Below are 17,140 nucleotides of genomic sequence, written 5' to 3' on the forward strand. Positions count from 1 at the left end.
ATACACTGAATTGTGTAAGAATATTTATATTAAACATTTTGCATGTATCTGTCAGATCAGCTGTGAGCTCCGCAGGGTATAGGCATGTTAATCAAAACTCTTGCCACGTATATCAAGGGATTGTCGCAATTAATTTTGACGCATTAAGTAAAACTGTGTTAAGCAAGGGATACCTGTATATGACCTTCCCATGGTGCACAAATCTGGTTATCCACTATGTTCAATAGTTGCTTGCATCAGCTACTTATTATTTAACTATATATCTTTCAAATCTTCTTCAAAACCTCACTGGCCAAACCAACCCTTATACCTAAAATGGTTTTGACTTCAAAGAGAAAATTAAAGTTATTTGTTTAATGGCTTCTGGAATTATGGTTTCTCTGTTTACAAACATATACTGATGCAAGAAACTCTTCAGTGTGTACAAGATGATTTCCATGATGGTGTTGTTAAATTGTTTAAATTTACCATCAATACAGGATACTTTTCATGGTAGAATAAAGCACATATCAATTACTTGCACGTGTCTCAGTGCATTAGTGGCAAATATATGCAAAAATGAATCATGCTATACAATTCATTCTTGTGTTCATATTTTGAATATTGTAACTATTGTTTTGCTCTTTCTCATGCTACAGTCAGCAAAATATATAGGAGTTCTTAATAAATTCTAATTTCCCTTTCATGTGTTAAACAATTTTTTGAAAGTATTATTGTGAGTGTATTTGGTTTCTATATATGTTTCTCAGGCCAGTTTATTTGTTATTCTAATAGTTAAAAAAGCCATTGTAAAGATTTACTGGGAAATATTCAAATCCAAATCTTTCCAATAAAAACACATTGCTGCCTCAGAACTATACTGCAGGATCACTATTTTGTGAGGGGAGGTAAATTCAGATGCTTGCAGTGCTTGTACTGTGACCAGTGTGAAGATGAGGAGGGAGGAACCACAGCAGTTTGTCTACAGAGAATAAGAATATGCATACACCTTTTTTACACATCAGATTTGGAGATGCAAATGTGATACTACACAGCAGTTGATTTGTTTCCTGTTTGAGTTGTTTGTTGGAATGGGAAAAAAAAAAAATTTGTTGATGTCATGGATACAAGTTTAACATGAAATATCATACTGTATTGCTGCAAGATTGTTCATTACTTGTACCCATGACATTTAGTTACATTAACTAAATTATTTATTTTCATTGTGGATTGATTTTCTACTATCTTATGACTGGGAATGTTACCTATAATGAAAAATTGCCTGTAATATAATGAGCAAATTTATAATCATATTTTTTTCTGGCAGTTGTGAACTGTCATAATAATGGACTTTGACCGAATAGTGCTAAATATATGAAAAATACAGTCCTTATACATAATATTTTAATTAGAATATGCTCTTCAGACAGATGGCTCATATATAACAGCTCATTTTCTTTTTTGTTAGTAGTTAAACTGTAGAGATAAAAAGTATTTATTAGTGCATGAATTCTGTTAGGTGAGGATTAGAAAAAAAAATACTGTGAACTTTTTAAATTTGTTTTCACTGTTTTACTTCTGATAAATATTTCACGTAGAGAATTATTTTGATTTTCAGAAAATGTCACGAGCTGTAACCGAGGCCTTTGTTAGACTTCATGAACAAGGATTGATCTATCGTAGTAATAGATTAGTGAACTGGTCTTGCACGTTGAGATCAGCTATTTCTGATATTGAGGTAAGTTCAGTGCTTTGATCCATAAATATTGAGATGTAATTTGTACAGAATTCACTTAAGTACTAGCTGATTGCTTTATGAATGATGATTGGCTTAACAATGTCATCACTGAAATGTTATTTTAAAATTGGAGGTGGCAGTTAAATTTTTAACATTCCTTTAATAGCATTTGGTCATAGTGAGTAGTTGCACAGGACTACTCACATTTTTAAAGTAAATTTAAAGTAAAAATATCAACATTTTTCCTCCAAATTAATCTGTCATTTATCAGCACTCCAGTATTATCGTTATTGACATCAGCCACCTGTTTTGCTAATCTTTCCTCTCCCATTCTATTTAAGTTATATAATGTTAGAATAGCTGTACTCAGACATTCTTTAATGCTGAATGGTGTCTAATTCCTTCATCATACTTCATTTTCAACATGATTCTGCCAGTGCCATCTGTGTTCCCTGATTTTTCTCAGAACTGTCATATTTTGGTCTCCAGTCTTTGATCAAATGTCTTATAAATTGACTAAATATTTTACTTGTTCTGTTCTCCATTGAAAATGCATTTGCAGTTTTCCATATTCTTACTTGTTTTTCATACTTTTGGTCTTCTTATTGCTCACTTTCATGCCAAGTTTTTTATACTGTTATTCAATTTAAAGAATCCTGGCATCTTACACTAGATTTATTTATGAGTACAACATCATTTGCATAAAGCAGAGAGCTAAATTTCATATTGCCAGTTCTGATATCAAGTTTAATACCACTTTCTTTCATATTGTGATCCAAAGAGATGGTGAATAACAGTGAGGATATAACAGGAATAAAACAAGGATTGCATCCTTGTCTTATTCCTGATTTTACATCAGACCATCTTCATGGACTTCTTTCAGTTTTAATTGCTGATTCACAACTTAAATATAGACTATGTATTCTATATAATGTTTCACTTGTTTCCCCCCATATATTTGTAGTGTTCTGAAAAGCGTTTCTCTTGGCATCTTATCACACGCTTTTTCCAGATCTGTAAGACTAAACTGGAGATCCTTTTTATATTCCCATGACTTCTCAACTGTCTGTTATAAAATGAAAATCTAATCCTGGTGACCTGTTTTTGGCCTTAACCCAGCTTGTTTTTTGCCAAGTTTCTCTTCTACAATTTTTTTGGCCTCCACTCAAGTATACGTATATAAATTTTACCTGGAACAATACTTCCTGACATCTTCATTTTTAATATGATTCTACTATTGATGCCATCTGTTTACTTCCTTAATTTTTCTCAAAACTTTCTCCAATGCCTCCAATATGTCTCCAATCTTTGATTATCTGTTTTATTTCTAATGCATCTCTGAGATCCATAAGTCAAAATTGGTTTGAACACTGTTTTGTATATAGCTACTTTAGGGTTTTGACTAATTTATTCATAGTGAAGAATTTATGGAGACATAACATGTGTTAGAATAATTACTTTGCTTACCATTAGGAAATTAACATTCGACGTTTCAACCTCTGTATTGAGATCATCGTCAGGAAAAATACATATGTATAAGATACAAGCTACATGACACTGCACTATACAAAAGTAAGATGACTCTAAATACTTGTTAATCATTTAACCTAGCCTGACCTCTTGTGGAAAAAAAAAAAAAATAAATAAATAAAATAAAATAAACAAAAAATTAAAAACATTTTTTAAACTAAAAATAACATATAAACAGAACTACAATAAACATTTCTTCTAAAGTCCTCTCATATTGAGATTTTCTTCTCTTTGGGCTTGTTCTTGTTGCTATATGGATTGAAGATTGTTCCTCCACATTCTTGGAATGATTAGTCCATTTTTGTTCAGGTATGGATAATGTTTGTTGAAATTAATTGGATAATTTTAAACATTATCCAAACCTGAACAAAAATGGACTAATCATTCCATGAATGTAGAGGAACAATCTGCAATCCATATAGCAACAAGAACAAGCCCAAAGAGAAGAAAATCTCAATATGAGATGACTTTAGAAGAAATGTTTATTGTAGTTCTGTTTATATGTTATTTTTAGTTTAAAAAATGTTTTTAATTTTTTATTGTTTATTTTATTTTATTTCATTTATTTTATTTTATTTTATTTATTTATTTTTTTTCCACAAGAGGTCAGGCTAGGTTAAATGATGAACAAGCATTTAGATTCATCGTACTTTTGTATAGTGCAGTGTCATGTAGCTTGTATCTTATACATATGTATTTTTCCTGATGATGACCTCAATACAGAGGTTTAAATGTCAAATGTTACTTTTGCATGTTAAGTAAAGTAATTATTATTATTATTTGACATCTCCAGGGAATCCAAAGCCTCATCGAGGGAGGGCATCTACTCTACAACTCTCTATTTCTACCACCCACAATCCTCCAACTATGCCAACGCCATCTATTACTCACCACTAGTATTTTCACAGACAATCGCAAACATCCAAGCCCATGGCTGGATTGAAACCTGCAGCCTTTTGGCTTTTGGCTGGAGAGCGGATACACTAACTACTCGGCCAACCAGGCCGGCAAAAATTATCCTGACATATGTTTTGTATCTCCATAAATTCTTCACTATGAATGCTTGACCACCTTGTAACCTTAAAAGAAAGAATTCACTAATTTATTATTATTATTCTATATTGTGTCTCCATGGAGTCAGAAGACTCATTGATACACTAGCCATTATTCACAGATGAAGCACTCATGACCACCTCTGGCAGTGCATTCCACCCATTCACCACCCTCCAAACAAAAAAATCTAGTCCTATCACCCTTGTTAGGACTAGATTTTTTGCTTTTGTCATATCTTATCTCTTACACCTATCAGTTTTTGGAGCCCACAGACCTGCAATCTATTCTCATAGGAAGCATTCCACAGACCTGCCACAATCTTTGTTATTCACCTCTTCATTGCCAAGGAATCCAGGTGACCAGATTTGTGTGCAATAGTCCAGATATAACCTTACGAAGAACTTATAAGTTCATTATAAAATTATACTTAAATATCTGAAATATTTTAATTTCAGTAAAAGATTTTAAATATTGTATATTTTTAATATTTTACTATATATAGGTTCTCCAGTAAGAATGCAGGTGTTGTTTTCCATATTCCTGTTTATTTTTTCTCTATCTAGTGAAAGAATCCTAAAGACTTACACCAAATTTATTGAGGAGTATAACATCATCTCCTTAAAGTGAAGAGTTAAATTGAATAGTTCTAATTTTTATTATCAGATTTGTCACTTCCCTTCATAATATGATCCACATAGGTGACAAATAATAGCGAAGATAGTGTGCATCCTTCATTCGACCATGTAGGCATGTTGCGAAGTTGTCTGTAATTATAGAAAAATAAGAACTCCATGGTGTATATAAGAAATTAAAGAGAAAAGGCTTCAAAACAAGAAAACATATTGAACGTTTCTAGCATGTAAGTTAGCAGAATGCCATAAAAGAATACAGAGAAAAATATAATCAAGCTAAGCATATGCATACAGGTAAGTAAACAGAATTCATGCAAAGGCATTGATAAAAAATATAAGATAAATATCAGGAAGATAGCAAAATGTTTTGGAGACTATTGAGAAAGCTGAGAAATGGAGGAAAGACTATAGCAAAAGGAATCAGAAATGATAGAGGAGATGTGAAAACTGAAATATGTTCAAGATGTCTAGTGTAATTACTTTTTAACATCATAACATGAAACAGGAACTGATAAAAAAATATTTCAGCAGAATGCATTCAGAATTCAGAGTGCCTGGAAAGTAGTTGTAGTAGATGATATGCAACCAGAAATGATCAAATATCAAAGAACACTTGTTTTACTAATCTTTCCTCTCCCATTCTGTTTAAGTGACCACACCATCTAAGATTAGCTCTTCTGAGAAACATTTATGCTATCTTATATTTAGTTTAATCCTTTATCCAAGTGTGAGCAAACAAAGTTTGCACCTGAAAGTATCTTCAGGACTGGGGTAAGGTAGTACATCACTGGGCAACTCATTGCAAAGGTGGAGCAAGCTAACATTACTCCTATCTCAGTATCTCCCATAATGCAAAACACATCATGCGGATATGTATAATGTTATGCATTAAGGGGAGGGCAATTTAAGACTACCCAGACTAGTTTCGAGTTTTATTGAGGTCTCTTCAGTGAGAGCTAGGCCCAGACGTGGAGATACCAGGCAGAAGCAATAGCAAGGTCATCTCTACCTATAGGAGTTGCCAAAAGGTGTGCCACCTTTTTATTAAATTACTCTGGATTTAGAGAAAGATGTTGAAAGTTTATTTTTCACTTGGTTAGACTATAATAAATTTAGTTTATTCCTTTATCCAAGTGTGAGCAAACAAAGTTGGCACCTGAAAGTATCTTCAAGGTGGCTCACCTTTTGGCAACTCCAAAAGGTGAGCCACCTTGGAGTCTGTTTTAGAACCCTTTCACTTTTCGAGCCCATTTCACTTATTCATAAGCTTGAAACTAGTCTGGGTAGTGGCCCTCCCCTTGATGCATAACATTATACATATCCACAAGGAGATGTATTTTGCATTATGGGAGATACTGAGATAGGAGTGATGTTAGCTTGCTCCACCTTTGCAACGAGTTGCCCGGTGTTGTACTACCTTACCCCAGTCCTGAAGATACTTTGAGACGCAAACTTTGTATGCTCACACTTGGATAAAGGATTAAACTAAATTTATTATGGTCTAACCAAGTGAAATATAAAATTTCATCATTTATGGTATCTGTTTACTCCCCTAATCTTTCTCAGAACTTTCATGTCTATGATCTCCAGTCTTTGGTCAAGTATTTTATTTCTAACCCAGCTTTCAGATCCCTAAGTTAAAATTGGTTTCAACACTGTCTTGTATGCTGCTAATTTAGGGTTTGACTGATTTCTTTCTTATTCCATATAAATTTATTTGGCTGACTTCCAACCATGCCAGCTTTACTAATTCTGTTTACTTCCATATTTAATTGTGTTTAAATAGCTGAAATGTTTTTCTTGTTCTGTTGGTTCATTCCCCATTCCGGAATTAATGTTTTCAATGTTTCTACCTATCGACTGTTTACACTTATGTGCTGGTTTGAGACTATTGAGAAAGCTGAGAAATGGAGGAAAGACTATAGCAAAAGGAATCAGAAATGATAGAGGAGATGTGAAAACTGAAATATGTTCAAGATGTCTAGTGTAATTACTTTTTAACATCATAACATGAAACAGGAACTGATAAAAAAATATTTCAGCAGAATGCATTCAGAATTCAGAGTGCCTGGAAAGTAGTTGTAGTAGATGATATGCAACCAGAAATGATCAAATATCAAAGAACACTTGTTTTACTAATCTTTCCTCTCCCATTCTGTTTAAGTGACCTCACCATCTAAGATTAGCTCTTCTGAGAAACATTTATGCTATCTTATATTTAGTTTAATCCTTTATCCAAGTGTGAGCAAACAAAGTTTGCACCTGAAAGTATCTTCAGGACTGGGGTAAGGTAGTACATCACTGGGCAACTCATTGCAAAGGTGGAGCAAGCTAACATTACTCCTATCTCAGTATCTCCCATAATGCAAAACACATCATGCGGATATGTATAATGTTATGCATTAAGGGGAGGGCAATTTAAGACTACCCAGACTAGTTTCGAGTTTTATTGAGGTCTCTTCAGTGAGAGCTAGGCCCAGACGTGGAGATACCAGGCAGAAGCAATAGCAAGGTCATCTCTACCTATAGGAGTTGCCAAAAGGTGTGCCACCTTTTTATTAAATTACTCTGGATTTAGAGAAAGATGTTGAAAGTTTATTTTTCACTTGGTTAGACTATAATAAATTTAGTTTATTCCTTTATCCAAGTGTGAGCAAACAAAGTTGGCACCTGAAAGTATCTTCAAGGTGGCTCACCTTTTGGCAACTCCAAAAGGTGAGCCACCTTGGAGTCTGTTTTAGAACCCTTTCACTTTTCGAGCCCATTTCACTTATTCATAAGCTTGAAACTAGTCTGGGTAGTGGCCCTCCCCTTGATGCATAACATTATACATATCCACAAGGAGATGTATTTTGCATTATGGGAGATACTGAGATAGGAGTGATGTTAGCTTGCTCCACCTTTGCAACGAGTTGCCCGGTGTTGTACTACCTTACCCCAGTCCTGAAGATACTTTGAGGCGCAAACTTTGTATGCTCACACTTGGATAAAGGATTAAACTAAATTTATTATGGTCTAACCAAGTGAAATATAAAATTTCATCATTTATGGTATCTGTTTACTCCCCTAATCTTTCTCAGAACTTTCATGTCTATGATCTCCAGTCTTTGGTCAAGTATTTTATTTCTAACCCAGCTTTCAGATCCCTAAGTTAAAATTGGTTTCAACACTGTCTTGTATGCTGCTAATTTAGGGTTTGACTGATTTCTTTCTTATTCCATATAAATTTATTTGGCTGACTTTGGCTGTGTTTAAATAGCTGAAATGTTTTTCTTGTTCTGTTGGTTCATTCCCCATTCCGGAATTAATGTTTTCAATGTTTCTACCTATCGACTGTTTACACTTATGTGCTGGTTTGAATTCATTTTATGGTTTAATGAAATAAATACAGCACATATAAATAATTAAACAACATGTTTAATAACTCCTATTCATATCAGTGACTGAGACATCAGCGAAGCAATATTAAAATAGCAAAAACACAGACAAATTTGCACAAAACAATAAGTGGAAAAGATTGGACAGCAGGCCTAAAGTTATCTCTATGGGTGCTGTTGGCAAGCTTTAGATGTGTAGGGCAGGAGACTTAAGAATTAGTTAACCAAATCTTGGGAAATTTAATACAACCATATTTATTAAGATTAAGTTGATTTTTAAAATCTGATGATGATTCTAAAAAAAATTCTTTCAAATCTGTATTTTTTGTTGTCAATCATAGTTGTTTTTTTTTTTTTTTTCATTTGATTCTGTGTAAAGTATCCAAGGCATTAGTTTGACTATAATATGATATGTTGCAAGAACAAAGAATTTGTAAACACCTGAAACAGACAGACAGAGAGAGAGAGAGAGGAGGTAGAGGATCCTTGAGAGTGCAAATGATTGCAGTCAACTTCAGATAAGATTTGAATGCAGCACAGAGGTTGTACTTTTTTTTTTTTTCAGTGTTCTGACATTTTTTTTTTTTTCTGAGGTGCCCTGGATGTAAAGGAATAATGATAGCATTGCTATAGTCAACATGTTGAGAGGGAGGTGAGGAACAATTAATTTGTTGATCTTTTAGACATTGTAGCCATCAGACAGGTATAGGGAATAAAGGAGAATTCAGCTTTAAGTTCAGACTTGGTAAACAGAGATTGGAAACTCTATTAACAAAGATTTTGATAACACCATATTGTTGAGAGTGGGTGGTGGGATGATGGGAAAGTTTGTGTATGTAAACTGAGAAAGAAATTTTGGATAAATATTTGAAATTTTTAATTGGAAAATGAAAGTGTTGCTCAGAGTTAGGCTGCTTACAGAAAGCCAACCCACACAGGTAGATACATACACAAACCTTACCATTATTCCCCCCCCTCCCCCCTCAACTATATGGTGTTATCAAAACTTGTTAATAGAGCCTTCAATCTCTGTTCTACCAAGGCGGAACTTACAGCTGAACTCGCATTTATTTTAATTTTTGGCTGCAATGTCAAAAAGATCAATAAATTAATTGTCCTCACATCCCTCTTAACATGTTGACTATAGTAATGCTATCATTAATCCTTACACCCAGGGCACCTCAGAAGAAAAGTCAGAACACTAAAAAAAAAAAAAAAAAAAAAAAAAAAACTACAACCTCTGTGCTGCATTCAAAACCTTTTCTGAAGTTGGCTGCTGTCATCTGCACTCTCAAGGATCCTCTACCTCCTCTCTCTGTTCCAGGTATTTACGAAGTTCCTTGCTCTTGCAACGTATCAAATTTATGCTCAAACTAGGAGATCTGCTTAGAAGACCATAAAAAATACATCTGTTGCCATAAGTATAGTATGGTCAGTCAGGGCTAGCTGACCATATCTTGGATACTTTACACAGAATCAAATGGAAAAAAACAACTATGCTTGATCACAAAAAAAAAAAAAAAAAAAAATACAAATTTGGAAGACTTTTTAGAATCACCAGCAATTAAAAAAAAATCAACCTAATCTTAATAAATATGATTGTATTAAACTTTCCAAGATTTGAGAAACTTTAATTCTTAGACTTTTAGTCTAATCTTTTCCACTTATTGTTTTGCGCAAATTTGTGTGCAATTTTAATGTTGTTTCATTGATGATGTCTACTGATCGGGATGAAATATAGCAGTGATTAAATGCATTGTTTAATTATTTATATGTGCTGTATTTATTCCATTGAAATTGAGTTTCTGCCTAATTTCATTGTGTTTTTCTTTTTATTCATGATTTTCATACCAAATTTATTACAATAGTTGTTCATTTTAGTAAAATTATGGAGACCACAACCGTGTTAGGAATAATTACTTTAATTATGTTTGATCAGATTATTGTCACTTTGGCTTACTGTTAGAAATGTAATGTAGCTTGTCTTTGTGTGTGTGTGTGTATATATATACACACACACATATATATATAATTTAGTCAGGGAGTCTTGCATACTTGTACTGGATTTATTTAGAAATATAACATCATCTGAATAAAGTAAAGCACTAGGATTGCTATCACCATTTTGATATCTGGTTTAATACCACTTTCCTTCATAATGTGATCTATGCACATAATGAATAACTGTGTAGATAATGTACACCTTTGTCACACACCTGATTAAATATCAAACCATCTTCATGTACCTCCTTCTGCTCTAACTGTTGATTTATAGCTTAAATAAATTACACAGGGGGTGCTTAAGGGTCAAAGCTGTATAACTGAGAGGAGACCTCCACATAGCCTTTAAAGGAATGTGGAGAACAGACCAGGGCTTCTGACCTAATGTCCAATCCTCACCTTCTCGTAGTGCACCCTGTTGGGTATCTATTTTGATACTGAACGAACGAGGATGGGCTGGCAATTTGGGATTTAGCTGACCAAATTGTATTATTATTGGTTAAACCAAAATAAAAAATGATGGTACAACATGACAAAATTTCATGCTGGTTGGGGCGTCGCCCGGTTAAACGATGCCCCCGTTGTTTTTGCCAGGGAACTAGGGCGAACAGCGAAAAGTCAGCTACTGGAACAAATCTGAAAACAAACCCCAACTCAACATCACCAGAGTTAAAGATCGGTACTATCAACGTAAGAAGCCTGAATGGCAAAGAAATGGAGCTAGCTGAGGAATTAGATAAGTACCAGATCGACATAATAGGGGTAACTGAAACAAAAATGACCAAAACTGGTGAGATCTTTCTGAGCAATAAATACAAAATGTTATATTCAGGCAATGACAATCAAGGAAAAGAAGGAGTAGCCATAGTATTCAACACAAAATACGAGGCTAATCTTCTTGAATGGCGGTCAGTTTCAAGTAGAGTAATGTGGGCAAATATGAGAATGGGGAACTGGACAATGAGACTTATTTGTGCCTATGGTCCCACAGAAGGTTCTACTAAGGTAGAAGTGGAGGAATTTTTTGAGGCTTTAGAAAAAGCAACTGACACAATGAAAAATGAAAAGTTGGTCCTTGTTGGGGATCTAAATAGCAGAGTAGGAAATGATTGTGAGACATACAAAAATATTTTGGGAAAATTTGGAGAAAAGAGCAAAGCTAATAATAAGGGCAAATATCTGTTGGATTTCTGCTCAGGACATGGACTGGTTATTACTAACACCATGTTCCAACATAAAAATGTGCACAAATTCACATGGAGAGAAGAGGCTAGGAATAAGAAAAGTCTCATTGACTATGTTATTGTTGATAGTCATGATGTTTTCTCCCTGAGTGTACAGAGGATTTGAAATTGGAAGTGATCACTATTTAGTCTTGAGCAGGATAAAATTGAATTTCATATTGAAAAGAATAACATGTAAGAAAGTTTTAAAGCGAATAAAAGTTGAGCAGCTCTCAGATGTGAGCTGTAGACTAAAATACAGAAAGATTATTGAAAAGAAAATGAAAGAGTGTGAGAACAGGAATCAAACCTTGGAGATTCAGTGGCAAACTCTGAAGAAAACATTGATTGATTCTGCCAGAGAGGCATGTGGTGAGGTTGTGTGCAAGGATAGAAAAATCAGAACTCCCTGGTGGACACAGAAAGTTAAAGAGGCAGTGAAGGAAAAGAAGAAAGCATATCAAAAGTTCCTGTCAAATAAGTCAGTTTTGCTCTTAGAGAATACAGAGATAAATGTAAGAAAGCGAAACAGTGTGTAAAACTAGCTAAACAAAAGTCATGGGAGGACTTTGGCAAAAAATAGAAAATAAATATCAAGAAGGTGGTACGATATTCTGGAGGTTGTTAAAGAAGCTTAGAAATGGAGGAAAGAGTGCTGTAAAAGGAGTTAGAGATGATAAAGATGACATGAAAAAGTGAGAAAAGATATCCTTCAAGTATGGAGTAATTACTTTGAAAAACTGCTAAATGAAACAAGCAGTGATGACAGCATAGTAATAAAAAACACTGACCAGGCATGCAGTCAGGAATACATATCCATACTTGAAGTAAAAAAAGCCATCAATGGCTTGAAATGTGGAAAGGCAGCAGGAGTAGATGATATTCGACCAGAAATGCTGAAGTATGGTGGTATAAGAGTCTTACAGTGGCTGCACTACATAGTTCAGAAAGCCTGGACAGAGGGACGAATTCCCGATGATTGGAGTAGAGCTCTCCTAGTACCCATATATAAAAAGGGAAATAAAATTGAATGTGAGAATTACAGAGGTGTTTTCCTACTGAGTGTTCCTGGCAAGATCTATGCAAGTATACTTGAGAAACGGTTGAGAAGAATTGTGGAAGAAAAGCTTGGTGAAGAACAAGCTGGATTCAGGCCAAATAGAGGTTGTCAGGATCAGATCTTCACTTTACGACAAATAGTCGAGAAAGCATGGGAATATAACAAAGATCTGTATTTAAGTTTTGTCGATTTGGAAAAGGCATATGACAAGGTGCCAAGAGAGAAGCTATTCAAAATACTGCAGTTATATGGTGTCAATGGGGCATTATATCAAGTAATACTTAGTCTTTATTTGAGTTGTAAGTCAGCAGTTAGAATTGAAGGAAGTACAGGAAGATGGTTTAATGTTAAATCTGGTGTGAGACAAGGATGTACATTATCCCCTCTGTTATTCATTATCTATATGGATCACATTATGAAGGAAAGTGGTATTAAACCTGATGTCAAAATTGGAGATGTTAATGTAAGCTCTTTGCTTTATGCAGATGATGTTATACTTTTAATAAACCCGCTGCAAGTCTGCAAGATTCTCTGACTAAATTGAATAGCTGTTGTAATAGATATGGTATGAAGGTCAGCAATAAAAAGACAAAGACAATGAAAATAGGCAGAATCATTGAAAATGTCAACTGTGTTGTGAATGGAGAACCTGTGGAACAAGTAAAACATTTTAGCTACTTAGGTACGATTTTTGCTGAAGATGGTAAATTAAACATAGAAATAGACAACAGAATCAGCAAAGCTGGTATGGTGGGAAGTCAATTGAATAAATTCATATGGAATAAGAGAGAAATTTGTCGGAACACTAAATTAGCTGTATACAAGACAGTGTTCTAACCAGTTTTAACTTATGGATCTGAGAATCCTGAGAAAGATTAGAGGCGTGAACAGATGGCATCAATGGCAATATCATATTAAAAATGAGGATATTAGGAAAGAACTTGACATTGTCAGCATCCAGGAATGCGTTAACAGAGCTAATCTCAGGTGGTATGGTCACTTAAATAGAATGGGAGAGGAAAATTATCAAAACAAGTGTTCTCTGCCAGGTTAGCAGGAAACCGACCCAGAGGAAGACCAAGATATAGGTGGATTGATACGGTACAAAGTGTCTTAGACGATAGAAATATAAGATCTGATAATGTTTGAGTCTTGACAAGTAACAGACTGATTTGGAGGAAAATTGTAGATAGGAAGTTAGTAATGATGTAATTTTTTCATGTAGTACTGTCATATCCTGTACACCCCTTGAGGGTACATGGCAGGAATTTGATGATGATGATGATGATGATAAATAACACAAAAATATTTTGAAAACAAATAAGGGAAATGTGATTTATTTTAAACACATTTTGATTATAACAAAAAATGGTCTCCCTCCTTGGAGACCATATCACTTAACATGACTCAGTACATCTCAAAAGAAATGTGATCATTGTTTTGGATTATGTAGTGATATTAAGTGCTTCATAACCTAATGATGTCATAAGTTACTATGAAAAATATTCATATACAGTTTTTTGTTTGTTTGGTTTTACTGTTTAGTGTTTTTCTTAGCATCATGTTTTACTTTAATTCAAGAGTTTAATATAAAAGAAAGAATTGAAGACTAACAAACAGAAATAACAAAATTGTAATTTGTTAATGAAACTTAAATACCAATAGTGTTTATAAAGTCAGCATTCATCTAATCAATTATCTAAAAGGCCAGATATATAAAAATTTTAGGCAATTATATTTTCTATAGTATTTTTTTTATTAAGCAAAGAGATTTGATTTTGTGTACTTGAACATTACAGCATTTGATGTATTACATACAGTTCTTGGCATAGGTATCACATAATATTAAAAAATACTTTAATTTTGTACATTACTATTATAGTATCTTTTTGCAATATCCTTCTTGCATTATGGCAAATATCTGTCTTATGGATGGATATATACTCTAGGTAGATAAGCTGGAAATAACTGGAAGAACACTATTATCAGTTCCAGGATACAAGGAGAAGGTGGAATTTGGTGTTCTTGTATCATTTGCTTATCCTGTTGATGATTCATGTAGGTAATTTTTCGTTACTTTTTTTTCCCCTTATAACTTGAATTTTTTAAATACTATTATCACTGGATCTAACAAAATTTATTCTTGTTAAAATGTTCCAAGCACTGTTCAGAGATTTTCATGTGATTACGTTTTCGATCTACTATGAGCAAGTGAGGCATCCATCTTGCGCATAGCTTTTTCGTTTGCAATTCTTCATGCAAAATATATCCTAAACACTCTTTTGAAATGCCTATAGTCTCAGCAGTTTGGATCATCTTCAAGGCTGATATGGCCACGTTTAAACTCGCCAGCCCATTTCTTAATTGTCAAAAATGAAGGAGAACAGTGCCCATAAACTTATAGGAACTTTGAATGAATTTCTTTTGGTGTTAAACCTTCCAAGAATTTTATAACTGCACCATTCTTAATTTTATCCATTTCAAGGAATACAGACAACACTTTTGCTTCAATACAGCTGTATAGAACAAACTACTTGATAAAATGACTTGCAATTTCACATGGATGCTTATGACAGATATACCAACTTACAAAAAAAAAAAAAAAAAAACTTGCCGATAGTGTTGCCATCTTTGGTCGAGGTCGAGAACTTTTCAGACCACCCTCGTATGTCACTCTACCAACTTCTATAGAAATTGGTACAGTATCATGACATAAACATTGCATTCCAATCCATCATTCAAATAAGAATATTAACTAAAATCTACAAACTTGGATGTTTCATCTGTGGAGATGTTAAACAGTGAAATCATTATGTAGTCTGTTATGCTTACCATATCTACCAGCTATGTTTGATATTGGTTTAATGTGACTTTCAGAAGGAAGAATCCCATTGCTCTTTCCTAAAATTTATTAACTTAGCCTTGTTTGGGGAGGGGGGGGGCTCATATCTCTGATGAAATTTAAATAGTAGATCCCAGCCAAGTAACAGTTAGTCTAGTTAGTTAACTTAGCTTTTTAATATATAATAATCTAAAACACAAAAAGTTAAACATGTCATTTCTGTGAATAAATCAAATTAGAAACAGATCTTATATACTCTAAAATCTTAATTAGAAAGTGTGAATATAAAAACATTTACATTAATAATAATAATAATAAATATTATTATCATGATCATCAAATTCCTGCCATGTATCCTCAACAGGGGGTGTACAGGATATGATAATACTACATGAAAAATTTACATCATTACTAACTTCCTATCTACAATTTTCCTAGAAATCAGTCTGTTACTTGTCAAGACTCCAACATTATCAGATCTTATATTTCTATCATCTAAGGCACTTTATATCTTGGTCATCCTCTGGTTTGTTTTCCTACCAACCTGGCAGAGAACACTTGTTTTGCTAATCTTTCCTCACTCATTCTGTTTAAGTGACCATACCACATGAGATTAGCTCTGCTAATAGATTCCTGGATGCTGACAATGTCAAGTTCTTTTCTAATATCCTCATTTTTAATATAATATTGCTATTGATGCCATCTGTTCATGCCAATAATCTTTCTTAGGACTCTGATACTTGCAGTCTCTAGTCTTTAGTCAAGTGTTTTAATTCTGACCCAGCTGTCAGATCCATAACTTAAAATGGTTTGACACTGCCTTCTATACAGTGTTCTGAATTAATTCTGAATTTAGTGTTCTGATTAATTTCTCTCTTATTCTATATAAATGTATTCACTTGACTTCCTACCATACCAGCTTTGTTGATTCTGTTGTCTATTTCTATATTTAATTTATCATCTTCACTAAAATTTGTGCCTAAGTATGTGAAATGTTTTACTTGTTCCACAGGTTCCCCATTCAAAACACAGTTGACATTTACAATGATTCTACCTATTTTCATTGTGTTTGTCTTTTTATTGCTGACTTCATTCCATATCTATTACAACAGTTATTCAATTTAGTCAGGGAATCTTGCAAACTTGTAGCGGATTTATTTAGAAGTATAACATCGTCCACATAAAGCAAAGAGCTGACATTAACATCTCCAATTCTGATATCATGTTTAATACCACTTTCCTTCATAATGTGACCCATATAGATAATGAATAACAGAGTGGATAATGTACATCCTTGACTCACACCAGATTTAACATTAAACCATCTTCCTGTACTTCCTTCAATTCTAACTGCTGACTTGCAACTCAAATAAAGACTAAGTATAGCTTGATATAATGCCCCATTGTCACCATATAACTGCAGCATATTGAATAGCTTCTCTCTTGGCACCTTATCATATGCCTTTTCCAGATCTACAAAACTCAATTAGAGATCTTTGTTATATTCCCATGATTTCTCAACTATTTGTCATAAAGTGAAGATCTGATCCTGACACCCTTTATTTGTCCTGAATGCAGCTTGTTCTTCCCCAAGCTTTTCTTCCACAATTCTTCTCAACCATTTCTAAAGTATACTTGCATAAATCTTGGCAAGAACATTCAGTAGGGAAATATCTCTGTAATTCTCACATTCAATTTTATTTCC

At 33.8% G+C, this 17,140-nt stretch overlaps 1 protein-coding gene across 1 annotated transcript in view; it reads left to right on the forward strand.

Moving 5' to 3' along the window:
• Window positions 1–17,140, forward strand: part of ValRS (Valyl-tRNA synthetase) — a 464,082-nt gene that overhangs the window by 143,605 nt on the left and 303,337 nt on the right. The window contains exons 7-8 of the mRNA XM_090401956.1: window positions 1,598–1,717; window positions 14,543–14,651. Of these exons, the coding sequence (XP_090258082.1) occupies window positions 1,598–1,717; window positions 14,543–14,651 (229 nt within the window). The remainder of the gene's footprint in view (window positions 1–1,597; window positions 1,718–14,542; window positions 14,652–17,140) is intronic.

Source organism: Typopeltis vanoorti, chromosome 12 (genome assembly GCF_054136105.1).
Source record: "Typopeltis vanoorti isolate ZY-2024b chromosome 12, IOZ_Tvanoo_1.0, whole genome shotgun sequence".
Taxonomy (NCBI): domain Eukaryota; kingdom Metazoa; phylum Arthropoda; class Arachnida; order Uropygi; family Thelyphonidae; genus Typopeltis; species Typopeltis vanoorti.